Source organism: Clupea harengus, chromosome 19 (genome assembly GCF_900700415.2).
Source record: "Clupea harengus chromosome 19, Ch_v2.0.2, whole genome shotgun sequence".
Taxonomy (NCBI): Eukaryota; Metazoa; Chordata; class Actinopteri; order Clupeiformes; family Clupeidae; genus Clupea; species Clupea harengus.
This window is the reverse complement of record NC_045170.1, coordinates 16,938,986-16,963,427: the sequence shown is the minus strand read 5'-3', so window position 1 is coordinate 16,963,427 and position 24,442 is coordinate 16,938,986. Positions and strand designations below refer to the sequence as shown.

Here is a 24,442-nt window from a genome sequence, read left to right as displayed (position 1 = left end):
CTTTACATTACACTTAATATACTTTACACTTACTCTTGGATTCTGAAATGCAGTACCACCACTGTTTCAAAGCAGCCTGGGAAAGCTTGTAAAGACCTCGACTTGTAAGGTAAAGCTATATTTCACAGGAATCAACCAAAATCAGCACTAGAAATCAAGGCTTCTGCTGCACACTTATTGAGCACCTACTGGGTACTGGGCTTTCTGTTGACATGGGACCCACCATGGTGTTCAGCGATCAATGCAGCATTTGGGAGACTGATCAATTGACCTCAATTTCACAATTTCTACCCTAGTGATCGAAACATCTGTGTGCTCTTAGCTTTCTGTCTTTCAGCAGTCGATTGAAGACCCATATTGATATAGTTTGAACCTGCTCTATGTAGAAATTAACTTTTACCTTGGAGTCTTTTGTAGCTCTAAGTGTAAATCTATCAACTGTTGCCTTTTTGAAGTGCGAACATACAGTGCATTCTGCAAAGTTGGATACAGTGTTTTTCTTTCAATGGAGACGATTCTGCTGGCGATGTCGGACTGATGAGAAAGTCCTCCTTCATCCCACAAGTCCCCTGCCTCATTACCCTGTACACCAACACGGCTGTTCCAACCCATCGGCTCACCCTCATCTACCATGACAAAATGAGGGCTTTCAAAGAAAGCGCCTTGAGGGTTGTGTGTTCGATGCGGGCTGGATAGGACAAGATGTTTAAAACAACTTTATCAAAAAAGATGATATGCAAACGATGGCCCAGTGGAGTACAGAACATTTCCAGCTTGCGCACTCGGCCACAGCCGGATACGTGCATGTGTGTGTGTGTGAGTGTGTGTGTGTGTGTGTGTGTATGAGTCTGTGTGTGTGTGTGAGTTTGTGTGTGTGTGTGTGTGCGTGTGCGTGTGCGTGTGCGTGTGCGTGTGCGTGTGCGTGTGCGTGTGCGTGTGCATGTGCGTGTGCGTGTGCGTGTGCCTGTGCCTGTGTTAGTGTGTGTGTGTGTGAGTGTGTGTGTGTGTGTGTGTATGTGTGTGTGCGTGTGTTAGTGTGCGTGTGTTAGCGTGTGTGCGTGTGTTAGCGCGCGTGTGTGTGTGTGAGTGTGTGTGTGTGTGTGTGTGTGTGTGAGAGAGCCATTTTCGTGCCAGTGGAAGGCTCTATATTGATGTGTCATATGGTACTGGCCCTTTTGTAGGTCCTAATTTTGTGCATGCCATTAGGTAACTCCCCGAGTAGGGAACAGATTGTGTGTGACACGTTGATCTCGATTTGGACACTCTCTCACACTCTCCCCCTCCCTTTTCCTCCGCCTTTCCCTCGGCCTCTCTCTCTTTCTCCCACCCTCTCTCACTCCATGTCTCTCTCTCCCTCTTTCTTTCTCTCTCTTTCACTTTCCCCCCCCTCTCTCTGTCTCCCAACCTCTTTCTCTCTCTTTCTCTCCCTCCCTCTCTCTCTCCTCCCCTCTCTCTCCCTCTCTCTCTCTCCCCGTGTGGCACACTGGGACTCAGGTTGCTTATTTGTGTGTTGTAATTTGCCAGCGACTGGAGACAGGTGCAGCTGCTGCCATTTCCCCCCACTAACAAGGCATTTCATCATGGTTAGCTTGCCTTGATTATCTCTTGTTGTTACCTCAATATCACAGGGAGCCATTTCAGAAGTCTGAGGATGTTCCTAAAAATACCCTCATTAATAACTCTCAGACAACACCACGTCACAGCACGAACGCAAACCCAGGGTTACGTGCGCTCACACATTTTTCCGCACGCTTTGTTTGTATCAGCTTTTACCCACATTTCCATACCCTTGCATTCATATGCTCATGTGTTCTTTAAATAGAAATACCACTTGTACACACTTGTAAAAATACTTTATTTTATACTTTATATACTTTGTAATATTTTTTTGTGACGATACCATATAGCACTCTGAACAGAAAATGAGCACAGTTAAGTTGTGACAGTCGACAGTCAACTGTGATGTCTTAGTTAACTCGAGTGGCGTTAGCCCCCCCCTGCTCTCCTCCGCCCCGCTAAGGCGTCTGCTAACGAGGCGGATAGACAATTGGGATCGGCCAGGCATGGATGAAAAGAAACACACACACATACACATACCCTTGGTGTGTTTGCCATGGCGTGAGTGAGGGGGGCGGGTGGGGCGGGGGGGGGGGGGTTGTGTGTGTGGAGGGGTTGGGGATGCCATGCTGACCCATCACACGCTCGCTGAGCAAATGATCAAATGATCGAGGAATTATCCTGTCTGCTGAACGCACCTTCTGAGCGCCGACGCGGCTACGCCCAGTGGCACACTGCTAGCGGTTCACTGGAAGCTAACTAAAAGAGAGAGTGAGTGGGAGAGAGAGAGAGGCAGAGAGATAAATAGACTACAAACAGGTCCTGAACTAATGGTTACAACAATTCTTTCTCCCTCTGTATTCTCTTTATTTCTTTCTTTCTCTCTCTCCTCTTTTAATGAGGCTTGTGGTTCCCAGTGCCTTCACAGGGGCCGATGCATTAGAGTGTTTGTGTGTGTGTGTGTGTGTGTGTGTGTATGTGTGTGTGTGTTTGTGTGTGTGTGTGTGTGTGTGTTTGTGTGTGTGTGTGTGTGTGTGTGTGTGTGTGTTTGTTTGTGTGTGTGTGTGTGTGTGTGTGTGTGTGTGTGTGTGTGTGTGTGTGTGTGTGTGCTATTGTGTGTGTACCGGGCTCACTCTAGTCTGCTACTCTTCTCCTCTCCTGGTCTCCTCTTTCCCCTGGCTGCCTCCCAAACTCCGGCAGCAAATGGATTACCACATGATTTAACCCAATCGATTGATTCCAAATGGCCTCCAAATGCCTGGAATTAGATTCCAAAGTGAAATAAAGTATTCCATTCCCCTTCACCTCTGCCCCCTCCCCCAAACCCAAACCCAACCCCAACCCCAACCCCCAGATGCTTTGACCTGCTCAAGTCTTCCTCCTCCCTTGGCCACTTTAGAATCCTGTTTCTTTGCTTGCCGTCTCCCGTCACGAAGCCGACGATCATTAGGCCGCCCAGTAGCCTGAGGCAAATCATTGAGTGCTTCTAGACACAGCCTGCGTTTGCTCCACCATCAACAAAAGACTCTCATCTAAAGAGGAAAAATCTATTGAAACATATATTGAATCTATTGAAACATTCCAGGGAGCCATCTCTGGGCATCTGCTCTCCAGCACAGAGCAATATACAATGAGCTCTATGGCAGTCCATTCAATACCAGTGACGTGTATTTTGTACATAGAAATACCGAGGACACTGAAGAAGCTGAATATAGAGGTGCCCTACCCAGTACTCTAGAGGGAGCCTAGAGGCAACTGGTAGGTGGCGGGGGGTGGGGGAGAGGTTTTGAGGTTGAAAGGGTTCCAGATTGGATCCTGGATCAGATGAGAGTAATCTGGGCAGGGACTGCAGCAGGGCAGAGCTCTTTCTTCCCTCTGTGCCAGGCAGCTGTACTGCACAGCTCATGAAGGCAAGTGTGTGTGTGTGTGTGTGTGTGTGTGTGTGTTTGTGTCTATGCGGAAAATTATCTCTGGATAAGAAATCACACACACACACACACACAAACACACACACACACACACACACACACACACACACACACACACACACACACACACACACACACACACACACACACACACACACACACACACACACACACACACACACACACACAAGACTGTGTGTTCAGGTGGCCACACTTGGAACTTCCTGTCAGTCAGTCAGTCCGTCAGTCAATCAGGGGGGGTCTATACTGTGGACCTGTCCTCTCCTGGATCGGCCCTGTGTCCAGCGGCATGTTCCATTCCCACATTAACCCCCTGAGCGCTGCTGCTGCTGAATGGCTTCTGATTAACGACCCTCTGATTGTACCAGCCAATCACCAGCTAAATATAGCTGTCAACGGCGTCCCCTAACCTTCATTTAACGTTCAAAGTGTTGAGCAGGTTTCCATGGCAACACACTTCCAACAGCCCCTGTGAAGGCAGATTGTGAGCACGCGTCTGACAAGGCTGCCGTTTTTTCTTTCTTTTTTTTTCGTCCACGCTCAAAGAAAATGGCTGCTCACTGGCGATATGGCAGGTCTTTTCTGCGTAGGTTGGCATGGCAGGCTTGGCTTGTGTGATTGAGTGATGGCAAGAGAAAGAGCAGAAGAGAAAGAGAGAAAAGGTAAATACTGTGGAACAAGGGCAAGGTCACCTTACTCTTCCTCGTTATGATGGATCAAGCCATCAGGTCTCTCCAAAACACTAGTTCTGTAGAGATTGAAAAAGAGAATGAGAGAGAGAGAGAGAGAGAGAGAGAGAGAAAGAGAGAGAGAGAGAGGGTGGGGGCAGGAGAGACAAAGACGCCGAGAACCGGAATAAAGGGGAAAAAATGGGAAGAGCCATGCATATACAGTAATTTGTTAATGATTGACAGTTAACTCTTTAAACTCTGCTAATCGATAAACACAGAACCACAGAACTTTAAGCCACACCATTGTACAAATATTAACTTGACATACAGCATAGTCATTCCACTGAGGTATTTCAGGAGGATAATCGGAGAACGCTGAACATGTGACATGTTGTGACAGCACATTTGTCTGATGGTGAAATACAAAACACGAGGTCTACAAATAGAGAATATGCAAACAGGCCTGTCTTTGACTCTCTTTTCAAGCTCACCAAAATTGGACTTAAATGGAGAACAGGATTGAGGTTGAAACATGCAAATGAGATGGTTTGAAAGCCTTCTGTTTTATTCAACAATATGGACGCCAGAAAGCCTGACTGGATATTTTTCCCTGTTCAAGCATTCTCTGGTTGCGTACGACTCTATTTTGTGAACCATCCCTATTTTAGTTCAGCTGGGCCAAAATGCGCGCCTGTGTGTGCCCATGTACGTATGTGTCCTGTCATTTTTGCAGCGTGACATCAAGCAGTAGAAAACACATCACAGAAGTAAGTGGATAAAAAAAGGAAAATAGACAAGGAGAAATGATCGAACATCAAGATGGAGCAAGAGAGAGCACTGCTTTTCTTACAACCAGTGTGGTGGATACAAATCAGATTTTCAGGCATTTGAGAACATATTTCTTCTGAAGAAGAAATAGGATTGAGGTGAAATAGTAAATATTGCATTGGATGGTCAGCTGTGTAGGTGTAGGGGCATCGGTGCGGTGGTCTTGCAGCGTCTTGCAAAAGTGTTTGTGGGATTCACCCTTGTTGAATTGAGTGCCAATAATAGACCTGCCAAGTGTTTACTGGGGTCCAGAATATCATTACAAACTCAGAAAATCAGACCAAAACCAGTTAGAAGCTCTTATCAGGATCAATACAGCTCTAGTCTCCCCCCACACACACACACACTTACACACATACACACACGCACACACACACACACACACACGCACACACACACACACACACACACATAGACACTCACACACACGCCACCACCTTCTTTCATTCTCTCTTGCTCTCTCGCTCTCTTCTGCAGCTCAGGAGAGCCACAAGTGTTGCCATGGCGACGCGGGATGGCCACGTACTGCGGCAGTAGCGGGATGGCCCTGCTTGCGCTCGTCGCCGCTGTAGGAGCAGCATGTTTCTAGTGTTTCCAGAAATGAGGTCAAGATGTTCCTGTGTCGTAGTGAGGGGGAAGGGGGCGTGGGGATGGTGGCAGAAGGAAGGGGGGGGGGGGGGCGGTAGACATTTCATTTTGGTTTTCCCCCTGCTGATCACAACACGGAAAAAGGAACAAATAGGAACAGGGCATAGGAACAAACAAACAAACAAACAATTCATGAAAAAGAGAATGTTGAAGGTATGGTCGAAAAGCACAGTGCCCACATGAGCTCTATTGCAATTTTCTCTTTTAGAGTCCTCCTGCCCCTTAGCCACTCGTAGTAGTAACACTATTGCTCTACGATTGCTCGCCTGTTATGTCAATATCACATATGTAATCTCTCTCTCTCTTTCTCTTTCTCTCTCTCTCTCTCTCTTTTCTGTACGTTTGTGCATCTTTCTCAGTGTGATAATGCAAAAGGATTGAGGGCCTTCTTCGATGCAATATGCTACGGCCCCAAACACCTGATGATCTTCGGTGGGGTTTGCCCGTCGGTGACGTCCATCATCGCCGAGTCCCTGGAGGGGTGGAACCTGGTGCAGGTAAGGCCTCCAGCGCTGCCTGTCAATCATATCAAAGCTGGCCAGGGGAGTGTGTGTGTGTGTGTGTGTGTGTGTGTGTTTTCTCTTGTGTGTATCTGTGTTGTCGAGGCGCTTCACAAGAATGCTGTGACGAAACAACAAAGCACTGGAAGAGTGACAAATCTTCATTACTATCGAGTTTTGCGTGCGTGTGGCTGTGTGTGTCTGAACATATACCATATGTGTGTGTGTGTGTTTGGATGCCTTCAAAGATGCCCCCCCACCCCTCGCCGCATCCGTAATAACAGCTCCCCTTCCTTTCCTTTCCTCCGCTGTCATTGCTTTGCTGTGTGTGTATAAGATCATGTGAGACGGCTGCCTCCACCCCGGGGCTGTGGGCAGGGTGGTGTGATGCGGCCACAGCCCTAATCATTTCTGACCGGAGCCGCCACAGACAGAAAGGGTATGTCAGCAGGACGGGCGAGAGCTGTGAACGAATTCTCTCCCGAGGGGCGGGAGTGCTCTGTGTGTGTGTTTATGAGTGAGTGTGTTTATGAGTGTGTGTGTGTGTGTGTGTGTGTGTGTGTGTGTGTGTGTGTGTGTGTGTGTGTGAGCGTGATGGCGGGAGCATTAGTGGTCAGACGCAGAAAGCCATCTGACATTTCCCCAAGAGTGTATGAGGGAGAGTGAGAGCCTGAGAGTTGAGGAGAGAAAAAGGGAGGGAGAAAAAGTGTGTGTGTGTGTGTGTGTGTGTGTGTGTGTGTGTGTGTGTGTGTGTGTGTGTGTGTGTGTGTGTGTGTGTGTGTGTGTGTGTGCATGTGTGTGTATGTGCATGTGTGTGTTTGTATCAGTGTGTCTTTATGAGATAGGGGGAACTTCGATTTCTCTAAACAGCATGCCCGCAGGGAACAGTTTTTAAAGGAAAGTGCCACAACCTCTTACTACTGCCTAGCCATCTAAACAGATGTAAATTGGATGTGCACAGTGTTCTCGTCACGGCAACTCAATGTCTAGGTCTGATTTCACATACTGAGTACAACTCTTCATTTCGATTTAGCAAACTGTATGCTTGCGCCAGAAATGTATCAAGTAGAAAGCTTTAATCTCCACAAATGATATGCTAGTGCATATTTGCTGCAGTATGCAGTGTGTGGTCCACTGCAGTAATGACAAACCAACCCACAATGCACTACTGAAAGGAAGAGGACACGTATGGCCGTGGGAAGAGGTACTGGGCCTGTGTGGTTCAAAAAGACTGCGCGGTACTGAACCAAAACAGTTACAGACCATTTAAATATAGACGCGCCGGATCAACACAATGGAGAATATTTCATTCATGTTGCTATCACAGCTAGCAAGCTAGCGCAGACAACGATTTGGGAGACTAGCAAATTTACTTCAGACAAGGTATGAATCTCCTATCCACCTACATTCAGTATGTAGTTCACAGCAAATCATTTTCAAAATATGATCTCTGTAAATGCTTCAACAGTACATTCTTTACTAACTAGTATGGATAGCATGCTTTAGTACAGGGGTGGGCAATTAATTTCCCCAAGGGGCCACATGAGATAGTGGGACTGTTGTGGACGGCCGGACCAATAGGCTGAACTCAATTCTGCTCAATATAAGTTGTATCTCTTTATAAAAAAAACATTACATTGTATGGTTTTGATTAACTGCTACTGGTAAGAGTAGATGTTACATTTAGGCTATCAAAAAAAATTGGTGCAGGCATAGTAAAAACGCCAACATTATTGAATCAACATTTAATCAACATTCACCAAAACGATTTTGAAAATGAGCATGTTTTTGCAGTATTAAAGGTGTTCCCAGACGATCAATACACATGACACACACACACACACGAGAGCAAGCTTGCAATGCAATAGTATACAAATTAATAGTAATATCAATTTTTATCAGCGCAAATGGTCGCAGTGACGCACACACGCACGAATGTAGGCCTACGGAAATAAAAAAAACATCCTGCTTATTATACGGTTACTTGCCAAAACAATAGAAGACATTTCTCCAAAATAGCTCTTTTTAATGATTTTTTTGCCCTTTAGTTCTTCACGCAAATGCGAAGCAACCCACCTTCTGACTTCAAGTTTCAATGACTTTCAGTTACGTTAAATGACCGGACTACTTGCGTTGCGGAATGATATGAAAGATGTGAATTATAAGCACAAAACCCGTTGCCAATGACAGCAGTCATACATTTTTCGCAGCAGTGAATATAAAGAAATTACAGACCTGCGAACGTTGGGATGGCCCATTCAAATCAAAGGAACTTTTTGGAACATTCTGAAGAGCCGTATAATAAGTACAGGTTTTACGTTTGATTCCTAATTTACAATTGACCTCCGCGGGCCCCACAGGGACAGCCAAAGGGCCGCAAATTGCCCTTGGGCCGCACTTTGCCCAGGTCTGCTTTAGTATGAAGAAGGCACGTTCAGACTGTCAATGTGTGCTTGTTTACTTGTGATCACTAACCAAGATAAGGGAGAAAAATAACCTGGGCTGGATCATTGGTAGTGCAGTGCTAATTGATTCATTTCTGCCGATTGCACTCTGGCTATGCTAGTGTGTCCGTGTGTGTGTGGGTGCGTGTGGGTGTGTGTGTGTGAGTGTGTGTGCGTGCGTGTCTGTGTGTGTGTGTGTGGGTGTGAGGTGTTGATGGAGATGGAGAACATGGTGGTGGTGCCGACGGGGGGTGGGGTGGGATTTCAGGGGTCCTAATGTGTGGATTAATCTACTATTAACCTCATCTGAGGAGGTGGCTAATTAGCCTGCTGTAAGCCCTGGAATCCTCTGCCACTTTGCAAGCCATTCCCAGTCCCGCTGACAGGAAATCATATTATTCTGTCACCATTGTGGAAAAGAGTCCGATCTCTTTACACTCAGTGATTTCTCTTTTTTTTTTTTTTTTTTTTATTTTTGTGCGTTACTGTGAGAAAATGTTCAAATGTATGCATAAATGTCAGACTACATAGCCGCTTTGACAGAGATAGGGCTAATTATATTTCCCAGAACGGCTTGGTCCCACATGACTTCGTCATATGCTGAAAAGAAGCCCAAATGTGTTTATATTTTTCCCCAATTGGTCCTTTCTTTCTCCAAAGATATGCCCATGAAATTACCCACATGTGTTACAGCTGTTACTCCTTTTCCCAGAGGTAAGCTGTGGAACCTTCTAGAATCTTAAAGACCTGAGCCTCGGGTGCAATGGGTTCCTGACTTCTCAGGTCATTCACTGCAGCAATACGTTCTGACCGTAGCCGATTTGTGCTATATTGCACAATAAAGAGACATTTATGGTGGTCAGATAATCAATTTTACCCGTGCCCTCCTCTCACCAAAAGATGAAATAAAACGTGTGAATAAAAATAGCGCAGACCATAAACCGATTCAGAGCCAGGGTCGTGACTCGAGCGGCTCGTCCTGAATGGAGTGCCTCACTGAATCTGTTGATTGTGGAGCGCTAAGATTAGCCTGCGACTCACTGGCCTCATTGGATACACAGTGAGGCCTAAAGCTAACCCCAACCACACATGATTACTTCAGAGACATTTTATTTCAATTGTATACTGATCAAATAATACATTTTTGCATTGGATTACATTTAAGATGTGCATACTAATGTGTCCCATGTGAGCCACATTGAAACCCTACTGCCTTTTTGGATGTAAAATGCATATCTATTCATGTCACATGATGGCCAATATTCTGTGTTCTGACATTCCTATATGCTGCAATGTAATTGGAGATGTTTTGATTTTCATTTGTGGTGTCATTGAGACACAGATACCCATTTCCATACAGCACAATGTATCCTTAGCTACCTCCTGAAGTGGGGTAGGCAATCACATTTCAATCTGTTCTTAAGCCAGTGCTCATATATTTACCAGCACACCTGCACATTGAAGTGGATAATCCCTTCCTGGATATAATGGACATGCTGGAGATGCATGAAATGACCAGGCATGAATGGGGCATCTGGTAGGATCTTGTATGAGGACAGGAGGACCCTTCAACAGCTCTCAGATCAGTGTTGGAGACACTGCATGCATATTTATGCTGTCTCATAGACAATGGCAAGGGGCCATATGCCCACTGAGAGATTTGTTTACACTGTGAATATTGATGCGAATTAAGGTTAAATGCTAATTGATGTAAATTGACTACGTTTATGTGTAGTGCTTGTCTACTCAATTTAGAGCACTCAATGCATGTACTTCATGATTAATATCAACCCACCTACGACTTAAGGCTGCCGTATTAGGTGTGTTTCGCTGTCTCTTGCCTTGTGTGTGTAGTTTGGGGTTTTGCATGTTAAACAGTGAGATTTTGACAGGCAATCAAATGGGGGTTATTCACAGACAACTGCGCTAGCCACCATTCTCCACCACCCCAACAGTTGACCTGACCCTATGTAAACTGCCAACCAAATGAGATATCATTCAGTCTATCAATCAGTCTCTCTGTCCAGCTGTCCGTCACATTCTCGCTTTCTGTCTTCCTCTGTCTATCTCTCAATGTAATAGTCTATTACTCCACTCTCCTATTCAGTCATAGACCCAAGCCAGTGAGATGCATCCAAACCTCTCGGGGGTTCCAGAGGGTTCCGTGACTGTACGAATGGTGCTCCCCCTTCCTCATAGTGAAATCCAATCTGTATCACACCTTCTGTCATTCACCAGCAAACACCCAACCCCTTCCTCACCAGCTCCAATTAATTCTTAACTCTACAGCAGGGATCATGACATGCTCCAAATCAACCAGCCATAAAACACCTCTGTTCCTCCAGCTTCACTGGCTTCCTGTTGCCTTTCAAATTAAATGTAAAATTCTGCTCCTCACATTTCAGGGCCTACATAATCCAGCTCTGACTTACCTCACCAACCTCTGCTCACTGTTCTCTACCTCACTGCTCACTGCTGCTCACTGCTGCTCACTGCTCACTGCTGCTCACTACTGCTCACTGCTGCTCACTGCTGCTCACTGCTCACTGCTCACTACAATCCTCCTCACTCAGCAGTCTACTCACAATACTGGACACGATCCTCATCAGTATGGGTGGAAGAGCCCTTTGTCACGTTGACCCTAAGCTCTGGAATTTCCTTCCCTGTCACATCTGGTATTGTGGATCCATTGCAAAAAATGCTCTAAAAGCCTATCTCTTTGGACTGGCTTATTAATAAATTGTGACATGGATGCTTATTACATCATTTAGTTATTTAGTATGATTATACTCTGATTTAGTGCTTTGTGAATCTGAATTTTTGTTGTATTTGTGACCTTGGGTGTTATGAAAGGCGCTTTAATAAAAAAAAATATTATTGTTATTATTATTTGTATTAATATACACAGAGGAAGCAGAAGAGGACAGAAAGCACACAGAAAGGGAAGGAAGGAGAGAAAGAGTCTGCTTAAGTGGATCAAAAACCTTGAAGATCTTTTCATTTTGTTCTTTTCCATTCAAAGAGAAGAGCTTCCATTTCTTGATGGAAATGGATACGGACGGCACATAAGTAAATACACTCACACAGGAACACAAACACAACCACACACACACACACACACACACGCGCGTGCGTGCACACACAGTGAATGGTGTCAGAGTCTCTCACGTCGACGAGTGGTGTGAGTGACGAGATCAGCCGCCATTCCCTGCTAGTGTGGCACGCATTAGCCACGAGCGTTGCCATGAGCAACCAAGAGAGGCTCCTTTGAAGGCAAAGTAGGCAACCAATAGAGCCGAGCATTTTTCAGCTAATTGCAAGCCTCAGATAGAGAGAAACAGTTTACAATGACCATTGGACAACAGATTCTTGCAATCTAGCCCACACAGCCCAAGCCCCGCAGCCAGCCACTGTTTAAGTGCTGTAATTGGGGGTATGCATTATTGCATGCACTTAGGCATAATCCAATTGCACGTAATCGTGTCCGGCAATTTCCAAGTGAGGGCGGCCATTTTGTTGATGGAAAACAATCTGGGGATGAGGCGGGCCTTGTCATGCAACGCAGTAAAAGTGTCACGGAACCGGCTCAATTCTCCGCTTCACATAAAACACGTCAGATGAGTTACGAGCAGACGCTTGTGATCTCGCACATGATCTAAACGGGTCCTTCATTCTTTCTCCCCCACCCCTCTCCTCTTATCATCTTTACACTGCTTGTCCATATGCACAGAAGGCTTTCACTGCCCTGAAGGTCAAGATGATGGGGTAGATTTCAACACTCTGCCGTGCCAGTCTCATCTACACAGTGGTGTGGAGTGGGGCTGGCTGGGTAGCTCCAGGTTGTCATTCCAGCCAAGTAGAAGAAAAAGCTCCTGAGACCGGGAGCACACACACACACACACACACACACACACACACAGTCACACACACACACACACACACACACACACACACACGCACACACACACCGACACACACACACGCACACACACACACACACACACACACACACACACAAGCATGCAGATACAAAGAAAGCAATGTCTTGCCTCCCTTGCTCACACACACACACTGCAGGATTTTGTTGTGTTCCTAGAGCCAAGAGTGTGCAGGGCAGAATGGGAAAGGCTGGGTGTGTGAACTACTACACATTTCTGGATGTTTTTGGATGTGTGTGTGTGTGTGTGTGTGTGTGTGTGTGTGTGTGTGTGTGTGTGTGTGTGTGTGTGTGTGTGTGTGTGTGTGTGTGTGTGTGTGTGTGTGTGTGTGTGTGTGTGTGATGTTGCTGCAGGCACATTTTAGCTGTGCAGGAGATGCAGGAGTGAGGAATTAATTCTAAGAGAGAAGCACATAAACATGAACCATACTGATGAAGAGTATGTTCTTTTTTCTCAGGATGGTTTATTTTCGAGTGAGTTGTGAAGTGAGGGTTTATCTTTTTCTCAGGCAAGAACATCTTCTGAGTCTTGTTTCAACACAAGTCTTCTGTTTCCAGTTTTCGTTAAACTTCAGAATCTCCTTCTGCTGGTTTCAGCAGAGGTATCTCTGTTTCCTGTTTACTGCATGAAACGCACGTTGAGCACAGAGTTTTCGGGAGATACGCGCTGAGAACAAGTTTAAATAGCGACAGCATGGCCGCAGCCTGCACAGATGGGACATGACTGCAGGTATTTTTGAGCATGGCTCAGCATCAGGGAAATATAATGAGTGAGAGATCCCAGCTTTAATGAACACACACACATGCACACACACACACACACACATATAGACACACACTAGAATAGCAAGAGTGTAATCAGCCTGAAACAAACATTGACACACACGTACATACACGCACACACACAAATGCACATGCACACACATACACACACACACAAACATACACACGTACACACACAGACACAGACACACACACACAAACATACACACGTACAAACATAGACACACACACACACACACACATACACACAAACACACACTTGCCTCTGAAGTTGCAGAGTGATCAGTTTGCAAGCACCATCTGCCCTTGGATTTATGTAAGGACTGATCCACCAGCAGCACTCTCACATCCATCCAGTGACTCATTTCCCATGATCCATCAGCTCAGTGCTGGGGCGCCAATCGCCCTCGCCTCCTCGCTAAGATTGGCTCACACACGCACATGCTCGAAGACACGCACACACTCATCACAGACACGCACAGACACACAAGCACACACAGCAGCACACACACACACTTATCACACTGGCACTGGTACACTGGTGTAACACACATGATAATCAAGCATTTCAACGAGGAAAGTACAAATTGATCACAAGAAATCCAGTGTGAGAGGAAGAGAAAATGAGACACAGCAAAAGAGAGAGAGATAGATAGCAAGTGGGAGGGAGACACGGGCTGACAAATTGCAGAAAGACTGACGTGGAGCAGGGCAAGAGACTATTTGTCAGGGAACGGCAGACACGAGAGAAGGATAGAGAGAGCGTAATGGAATGAGACGAGAGACAGGTGAGACAGAGAGGGAAGGGATATACAAGTATTTTACTGAAGCTACTGTCTATGGTATCTACCAGTGCGTCCACTTTAACAGCACTCTTTTATTTCCTGTTAAAAACCTTTATTGCTGCCCTTTTGCCCTCTGACTTGAAGAATGCCCTTTTTGCAAGGATTTAAAAATTTCATTTTTTAGTTTTTAAACTATCAACTATGGCCTTCGGTTTGCATGCCATAACTGTGCTGGACAACGGCATTTGGGTTTTTTATTCTGCGAGACCGCACAAGCCCCTGCGGCCTCCTTTTGAACAGCAATCGTAGTCAAAGCACGCAAATTGTACGCCCTGCAGAGCAGAAGCATCCACGTCTCCCTGACTTGCTGTCATTGGTGACAGCCAGGTAACGAGACTGCGCCCTAGGCCTTGGCATTGCTTGTCACTGTTGTGAAATTAAACCACTCGATGCGACCACCCGACATCTTGATGCTGCCTGCAATGGGCCAAGCAGCCTAACTTAGACAATAGCCCACCATTAAGATTCACAACAAACAAGCTAGTCTGGCTTCATTTATAAATGTATAACAAGCAAATATGTGTAACATGGTTACGTAATAGTCGGTGCAATCATATTTGGCTATCGATATTTGGATGCACACACACACACACACACACACTGAATGAATTCTCTATTTCTTTCTGTGCTTCACAGAAATACACACGTCTACCCACACTCACACACACACAGCCATTCACTTGCACACCCTAATGGCATGAGTCGGGGCCTCTTGTGGCATTGTGACTCCGCCTCTCTGAATGTCGGGTCCATTCCATCTCCTCTGCATTCTGCTGGTGTTGGCCATTGGGGGAAGGAGCCCATCTCCATCTCCCTCAGTGATAATGACCCCGGCCCTGTCCTCAGCCTCCTGCTTAATCACTGCCAGCCATTGATGCAACTTGGTGCAATTCCTCACCGCCTTAAAAACGCTGAAGCCGATCAAAAGGCCCTAGTGGGGTGGGGGGGGGGTCGAGGGGGTGGGGGGAGGGTGAGCGTGACACGGAAGTGATATTTATTTATGACCTCCCCCCGATTCCGAATCCTCCCTTCCAGTAACGCATTGATTGAATTTGCCTCATTAATCAAGTCAGTGTGCAGAAAAGAGACAGCTGTTATACAGCAGAGTCTTGGATGGAAACAGCACCTCCACTCCCCAACATAATACACATATACACACACACCTATATACACACATACACACACACACACATACACACACACACACACACACACACACACACACACACCACCACGCACAGCAACACCAGCAGCCATGAAGGCACACACACACACACACACATACTTAGACAAACAGACACACTCACACAGAAACACATGCATACACACACCGACAGACACATACATAACTAAATCCCCCCCCCCCAATAGGTTCCACTTTCCAACCATCATTTTCTGTTTGGGATAACCAAAGCTATTTTCTCCGTCATTCCTCCTCTGTCTCTGTTTTTCTTTTTATTTCATTTCCTTTTCCTCTCTTGGCTACACCCCTGAGCGGGACACCAAATTGCTGAATAAAAGATGCCTGTCGAGCTCACGCTCTGCGACTGACGTCAAACCTCCTCGCCTCGTCCCGTGTCTCCTCACTCTGAATCCATATTTAATGGGGGGGGCTGGCAAACTTTGGGGCTGAAATTACAAGCTGAGGTGAACGGACAGCCGCCCCCACGGGGAGGGTGTGCACCGGTGGACGGGACGTCATCCTGCCCTGACTCACCTGGCCTCACCGAGGCCTCCCCCGCCAAGTCCCCTGCCACCGATCCCAAATATGGCTCTGCTCTTATAGCCACTCTGTGAACGTTCCTCCATTCTTCTCCATTCTTATTCTGTCCTTGTCTTTTCTGTCTTTTTATTTATTTATTTTTTAATTCGAGGCATCGATTTGTGGCTCGTTAACGGGGTGGGGGTGTTGGATGGCCCAGTGGACCGCAGCGAGAGAGAGATTGAGAGAGACAGAGAGAATGCGAGGGAGAGAATGGGATAGAAAAAGACAGGAAAGTGTAAGAAATGACAAGAGATAAGGGAAGGAGAGAGAGGGAGAGAGAGAGAGAGAGAGGAAAGTGAGAGGGGCTGGACCCGAGCTAAGTTGGTGAGAGAAGCGATTAAAGTTCCATAGTACGAGAGAGAGACAAAAAAAGAGAGCAAACCTCACAGCGACATGCACTAGATGGATACCCTGAGTATACTGACTCCAGTCCTCCCCTGTCCCAGAATGCACCACTCTCATACACACTATAGCCAGGGTGTGAAATTGATATATATGTGAAGCCTCGCAAAAGCGGTGATCAACTGTTTGTGATTCTAGCTGTCTCGGTAAAATTGGTAAAATTGCATGCACTGAACATATGTCCCATGCTGGGATTGTGGATTTGTGGCTGGGTCTGTTTTCTGCTGTGCAATTTGGAAATGTGTTGGGCCAGCAGCAAATGATTAATCTGCCATTGTTGGGCTATTGGCTGCGTCAGAAGTTAAGCTGTCAAAGGGACCTTGCATAGAGCTTTGCCGTGTGCGTGTGCGTGTGCGTGTGTGTGTATGTGTGCGTGCGTGTGTGTGTGTGTGTGTGTGTGTCCAGCTCCCAGTGTCCTGTAATAACTGCTGCAGAATGATCACTCGTCCTGCTGTGCGGATGCTAATTTCCAAAACAAAATAGGGCTGCTTGTGACTCCATGAGATAGATTACACGTATACACCGGCACTGAAACAACGGATTGGACAGTGGGTCTGGGTGGAAATACACAGCGTGTTTTTCCCTATAGTATTACAAGAAGAGTGTAAAAAGGTCTCTTGTTGTAGATGTGTGTTATTCCCCATCATTAGGATGATAACATTATCACAAAATACTAATACCATTACATATGTAGTTTTTAGAAGACTGGATTTTCAGATGGACTTGCATACTATGAATCCTTCATGGATCTTCCTTAAGATAACAGATCCTGTTTTCTTACCCTGAGAGGGAGGTGAGGAAAAGCATGAGGATAGGAGAACATTCGAGACACCACGTATAAATAGATAAACGGACATATAAATAGACATCTAAAACAATAGCGTTCGCAGATGGCTCAGCGGCTTACGCGTACGTCTACGCATCCCCGTGTACGCGGTCTCAAGGGCCCTGTCAGCGCGGTGGAGACTGCCTCCACTCCTTCTTCAGAGTTTTTTTTATCTCTCTTTCTCTTTCTTTTTGGCCTGTGTTTGGATTTTCGCTTTGATATTCCTTATTTAGGTCACATGTGCCTCACCACTTTGAAGAGCCCGGGTCCATAAATCATTTACTGATGGAAAAGAGAGAGGAGCTTTGAACAAGGAGATTTCCGATGATGAATAGAATTCATAATTAATTCCTATCCAAAATTAATTTGGTTTAATTAAATGAAATCTAATGCGTTTAAAGGTTCTGTCGGGGGTTTGTTGTGTGCCAGTGATGCGTCCTACGGCTGCAATATTTGCAGGTTTTGCTGAAAAGCAGCTGCAAAATGGAGTGTGGGATGTTTGTCAGCAAATGTGTGTGTGTGTGTGTGTGTGTGTGTGTGTGTGTGTGTGTGTGTGTGTGTGTGTGTGTGTGTGTGTGTGTGTGTGTGTGTGTGTGTGTGACTGTGAAAGAGAAAGAGAAAGAGAAGGTATTATGTTACATTTTACATTTAGTCATTTAGCAGACGCTTTTATCCAAAGCGACTTACATATGACATTATGTGTACCAGTGCTGAGGATTCGCTAGAGCTGACATTGATTAATCACTAAATCGATTATCACTCAGATTTCAATTTCAAGGCTTTCCGTTGTCAATGATAGAGTAGTCATTTGCCTTATAGCTTTGCACTTAAAACATAATTATTTATCTCAACACTCACCCAGACACAAGAAGTTGTAAAACTCACTGTGTACCAGAGACTGTAGCAACACGGATCCTATCAAGTATTATGGACATATTTTTCACATTATATTATATATTCATTATATATTATATTATACTATTGAGTATTATGAACATAATTGCTCCTACAAAGGCAACACATCTCCTGTTGCTCTTAAACCATAGGTTAGCACAGTGTTGAGGCCTAAGAAGGCCTAAGAAGACTACGTGCCAGGGTTTGTCTTAACATAAGGAGTTAGCTTTAGGTTCACTCCGTAGTTAACAGGCCGATGAGAGTTGGCGAGTATGTTGTGTGGTTGTGGATTATTTGGGGCGTAGGATGATGAGCTTGGGGTTACGGTTTGGGTTATGGTTCAGGGTTACAGTTATCATGGATAGCTTGTTGTCTCGCCATGATGGGCCACGAAAATGTTCCCTCGCTCTTTATATAATTAATTTGTGAATACAGATTGCTTATGGAAAGCAGTGCGTGCATGTGTGTCTCCGCTCCTGTGCGTGCTGCAGTGGAACCAGAGCATCCAAACAGGGCTGCTCCTTTGGCCTGCCGAGCGGAAACCTTCAAATGACCAATCAGAGAACGCCTCTAGCCTGCCCGTGGCACACTGAACATGAAAGAGCCGCTGCCTGATGTGTCTGCCATGATACGCTGTGACTCACGTAGAGGAGAGTGGGAGAGGGAGAGGGAGAGGGAGAGAGAGAGAGAGAGAATGAGAGAGAGAGAGGAGAGGGGGAAAGAGAGAGGGAGAAAGAAAGAATGAGAGAGATTTGGATGGACAGAGAAAAGTGGTGGAAGAAACATGGAATGTTATACTTATAGAGGTAGAGCAGTACAGCCAGAGAGTGGCAGCAATACATCATATAGAATCATATAATCATATAGAGAGTCAGGGAGTGCGTAACAGAGAGAGGGATAGAAGGGGGAGAGAGAGAGAGAGAAAGAGAGAGACAACGGAGAGAGAAGGAGGGGTGTGGTGAGTAGTCACGTCCCCTCCCCTCACACCAAACACACACACACACACAAACACACAAAACAGCACCTAGAGCGAGTCTAAAAATGATCAGTGTTTCCACAACACATTAGCAATCTGCTGTTTTAAAGCAGGCACATTAGCGCGCCACACCGTCAGAGGGAGATGCAATTAATTCCACACTGCAGTGCAAATTAGGGGCCTCGGTACACTGCAACGACAGGCACCTCCTCACTGGAGTCGCTTTTATTTCCCAGGGAAAAACAACAGAGCATTTTTTTTTCTGCGTAAATAAACACGGTTCTGGCAGAAAAGGTGTTAAGACCCAAGGTTGCCGCCTCGTTTGCATGAAGTGCGCATAAGTGAGCTAAGTGTGTTCAGTTTCTATTGTTGTGTTAGACATTATAGAGCAATGTGTGGCATGGTATGTGGAAAACATCATGGATGAAACAGCTGATTTGCATGCAGGTGCTGGTGAAAGGTGTGTTGATGCAGGTCTGAAACAGCTCCGACTGACAAACGGCCCTGTTGCCGTGGGACTGTGACTGTGGGAGTGGGAGGCTTTTGTGATTGATCATTTGACCCCTATGCATCTCTGGTCCCTGGAGGTAGACAGGGTCAGGGTAAAGTAGCCATGTTGTGCTGCTTGAGTGGTGGTTTTGTGTTAGATTTGTTTATTTTATTTTATGTTTTTTTTATTGCAAAAGCACTGAGAGAGCTACTTGACAAGCTAGCATGAAGGTCTGGCTTGGTTGAACTCAGTGAACCATATCAATTCATATCACATAACATCAGTGCTTCATCAACTATTTATACGACAGTGAAATATTAGTCTTTCTCTCTAGTCAGAGTTAATACTTAAAACTGTTACATATGTTTGTTCAATTATTTCTTTGGAATTTCCTCAGGATGTGACTGAAGCGTTCTTCTGCACTGCTGGGCTGGTAGAGCTATCCAGACATCATCAAATCGACTGTCCCTCTACTGCCCATTTAAAAAAAGAAAAAAAAGCAAGAAAGATTGTGTCCTCATTCGCCTTTCAAGGCCATCACACAGACATACAGCAGATGAGTCTGACGATGCTCTGTTCGAGGTCTCAGAGAAGCAATTGTCAATACATGTACAATGGATTGAGAGAGAAAGGCGGTGAACTTGAAACGGAGGCTCTATTACCAGCCATTAAAAAAGGGCTTTTGCGGATTGAAGCTGGAGATCAATAAAAAGCCAGTTTAAATGTCTGACACAGCACACTAATAACAGTAACACAGGCTCACTGCCTTTCAGACATACAGACAGAAAGAGAGAAAGCAAGAAAGAGAGAGAGATTGAGAGAGAGAGAGTGAGAGAGGGAGAGAGAGAGAGAGAGAGAGAGAGAGAGAGAGAGAGAGAGCCTCCCCTCTCACTCCTCGCCCACGTGGGATTTCCCCCTGGTCTCCACACACATAGACCCAGTAATTATCCGCCGTAATATCCATAGCTGAACGTCCGGAGCTGATTCCCGCTCTCTGCACACTTCCCCGTGCCTCTCCCCCAGTTCCTGGTCCTTGGGGACTCCTGCCGTCTGGATGCCGAGATAAACTGGGAGATTAGCAGCCACATCCCCAATGGGTCTACTCCCATTGCGCAATCCAACCATACAAACACACACACACACACACACACACACACACACACACACACACACACACACACACACACACACACACACACACACACACACAAATACACACTCACACACTCATACAAACTCACACACACATACATACACGCTCACACACACTAACACAAGCACACACACACACACACACACACACACACACACACACACACACACACACACACACACACACACACACACACACACACACACACACACACACACACACACACACTGGCCACCGCCTCCCATTAGTATGGCTTATATCCTCCTTGCTCCACTCCCTTACAGTAAGCTAAGTGTAGGATATGGTAGGGTATGGATCTCCATTCTGTGGGATGGAGATTGAGTGCCTCACCAGAGCGAGTGGAGTGCTCCTCTCCTCTTCTCTCCTCTCCTGCTTCCTGGGCTTCCTGCTTCTCTGCAGGCCTCCCATTTACAACTACACATCTGAACCAGGCACAGGCACACATCACAGCTGAGGGGATTCATCCTCTGTGTAGATACTCCAGTTTGTTTGTTGTGGATTAGATTTTAATTCTCTCTTGAATTTTGCTATGCTCGTGTGGTGTGGTGTGCCTCAGCTGTTTGGCATATGTATTAATTGGTTGATCATGCCGCTGGCAAACCCAAGGTCATGAATATTATTTCCCATCTGATCACAGATTATTATGCACTATAGGCAACCTCTGACGAATTGAGATGCATAGTGAGTTGTGAATGTAGGCCTCATAATCATAATTAGGAATAGTTTTTTCCCCCAGTGTCATATCCAAAGAGATGATCTGTTTAGATATTTGTAATGTAACATAGGACTCCTGGGCAGAAAGCTACTGTACACAGATCATCTTACTCTCAATTGTTTGCTTTAGTACTTGTGAACACCCACCAGCAACACCCCCCCCCCCCCCCCCCCCCCCCCCTCCCCCCTTCCACACACACACATTTTTTCGACACAATTAGTGGACGAAGGATAGAATGATGTGTGATGATGGAATGATCAGCCGTTCCCTACAGCCATACCTTTCATTCCCAGTACGACTGAGGGCCTGGTTTCAGCAGATGCAATAATGGCCCGTTTCTGCGCCGTTAAAGGGCCATTAACTGGCCAATTTGTCCCACCTCCCTCCTGCACGGCCGCCACTAATGACTTGTTGCTGCCCTGCCACTTCTGGCTGCCTGTTCCACACTGCACGTGTGTTCCTGAAAAGAAATCAATGGAACAAATAAATAAATAAATAAATAGATAAATAACAAGGGTTGTGTCAGTAAATCTTTATAATGTGCAACAAATATATTATGGCATCTCAAGTGTGATTTAATGTATTGCGTTCACTGTGCTTGGCTGGCTGACACCATTTTAATAGGCAGCTTTAGAGAAACTAACATGCTGCATAGTGGATGCATAACACTGTATTTGACCAATGGGATATGGCCAGGAAAGGCATGTCTTGGCCTCATTAAAGAGTGGCTGGAGGGCTTTAACTAGATGCCTGTGAGCTTGAGCATCTAGACACATGTTCCAGCACATGGGCAAAGGCTACTCTCCTGACGTGCTCGGAAATTCGGACACACACACACACACACACACACACACACAAACAGTAAACAAGCACCGCACATCCGCACAGTCATACACAAAAATGCACGCATACACACACCTGCATGCATGCACGCACACATACACACGCGCACGCACACACACACACCAGCACACACACACACACACACAAACCAATGCAGTAATTTAATCCCCTGGGAAAAAAAGAACCAGATTATGAAAGGCCTCAGTGTTTAACAGGAACATATGTATATAGACAGGATGAGAATGAGGCAGCACAGAAAGCATGTGCCGTGACCACGAATGCAAAGCCATTACATTAATGTGCCGTTTCTACCAACTCAGGCAATATGCAGTCTTTGTCAAAGGCAGAATGAAAAGCTGTGACTAGAAAGACTAGCCTCTGACAGCGCGCATGGTTGAATGAGTTGGCATTTATTTTTAGGTTCGGGGTGGGATGAAGGGACGGAGGGAGGTTGGGGGGTTGGGGGGTTGGGGGGGGGCACAGTTGCCAGCTGTTCTCTCAACACGCTCTGGGTCAATTAGAACTCTATCTTGGCTTGGAGGTGGGATTCCGTGTGAGTTCAAGGGGTTTCGCTGGGGGGGCAATTGTTTTCGGGGCAAGTCATAATCCTGGATGTGAAAAAGAGAAAGTTAAAAATGACTCTTTGAAAAATGTAAATGTTGCAGTTGTTTTCCTCTTGGCGTTTTGGCATAGTAGTGACAACTGGAGCTGTGATCTTCTGCTTCAACTGAACGTCTCAATATGTCCACAGTCTAATTCTAATTCCCGTCAAATGAAGCCCAGTAAAGTCAGATAAATGGATTTTGGGACTAAATCAATTCGGCAAAAAATACCGGGCCAATCTACAAATATGAGCTGCACTCATTACGCAAATAAGCTTGATGCCACAACTGGGAGTTGTCTAACAATGTGATCTGACTGAAGACAGAGAGAGCAAGCAAGCAAGCATGCGTGAGTATGTGTGAGAGAAAGAGAGTGAGAAAGAAAGAAAAAGGCAGAGGTGGAGGGAGAGGAGTTGGTTTGGTTTGACGTTTGAGCTGAAGAAACACACCTCATCATACACAGACATGCAAAATGGAAAAAGGCTCTCGGACCCTCGCTACAGTCGCACACTATCAGGAGCAAGGGCTCTCTCGTTTGTGTGGTCAACCAGGAGCAGTCTCTCTCTCTCTCTCTCTCTCTCTCTGTCTCTCTTCCTCTCTCTTTCTCTATCTCTCTCTCTCTCTCTCTCTCTCCCTTTCTCTATCTCTCTCTCTCTCTCTCTCTCTCCCTTTCTCTCTCTCAGGCCTGTTAGTCCCCTTTCAGTTGTCTCCCCTCTCAGTTTCCAGTTATCTCAGTGTGTGTGTATGTGTGTGTGTGTGTATGTGTATGTGTGTGTAGGTGTGTGAGTGTGTGTATGTGTGTGTATGTGTGTGTGTTTGTTGATTAAAGCATTGATAGGAGCTTTGTGTATGTTCTGTCACGTCGAGCGGGGAACCCCGCCGCTAGGGATGCCCACACTAGTCTGTTCTGGCTGGCGTTCCCGCGCTCTGAGACTCACTGCTGAGCCTCCTCTGCAGGGCTTCTCCCTAGTGACCAGCCCGTGACCTCTCAACGTATTTCAATTTGATTCCGTTTGTTTCAGACCTAAAAGCAGCACAACTCATGCATAGGATGGCTCAGATTATTATTATTATAATTATAGTGTTCTCTTGTAGGACTGGAACACCAGAACAAAGCCTTGTTGATAATATGTAGGCAGTTCATCCAAAGCCCAAGTTAAAGGGATACAGTCTGTAACCTTGTTGCCTACAACCTTGATGCTAGTGTTTATAACCTAGATGCGAGTGTTAGTGTAGATTCAGTATGTAGGCTAACACAGTCAGTACTGGATTCGCAACATCATATTTGAAATTATAGGGGTCCTACCCTTTCGGAACACTTCTCTATTGACTTTTCAAGTCATTTTCTGCTCACAACCAGAAGAATCACAGTGTTCTTGGACCTTTAAGGTTCTAGATGTGCCTTTGATTTTGTTTCTCACAGGGAAGATCACTGCATTGAGTTGCCTTCTTTTACTACACAAACGCCGCTTCCCGGAAGTACCAGAAAGTACCAATGGTACATGATTAGCTGTAGGAGGTGGACAACTGTCTCATGAGCTAAGTTTTAATGTGAGGCTTGACACTGAAGATGCAGCGCCACACTGCTACGCT

The 24,442-nt window shown here is 45.9% G+C and overlaps 1 protein-coding gene across 1 annotated transcript in view; it reads left to right on the top strand.

The window, feature by feature from the left end:
* gabbr2 (gamma-aminobutyric acid (GABA) B receptor, 2) overlaps window positions 1–24,442 on the top strand; it is a 185,382-nt gene that overhangs the window by 40,722 nt on the left and 120,218 nt on the right. The window contains exon 2 of the mRNA XM_012829526.3: window positions 6,013–6,150. Coding sequence (XP_012684980.1) covers window positions 6,013–6,150 — 138 coding nt within the window. The remainder of the gene's footprint in view (window positions 1–6,012; window positions 6,151–24,442) is intronic.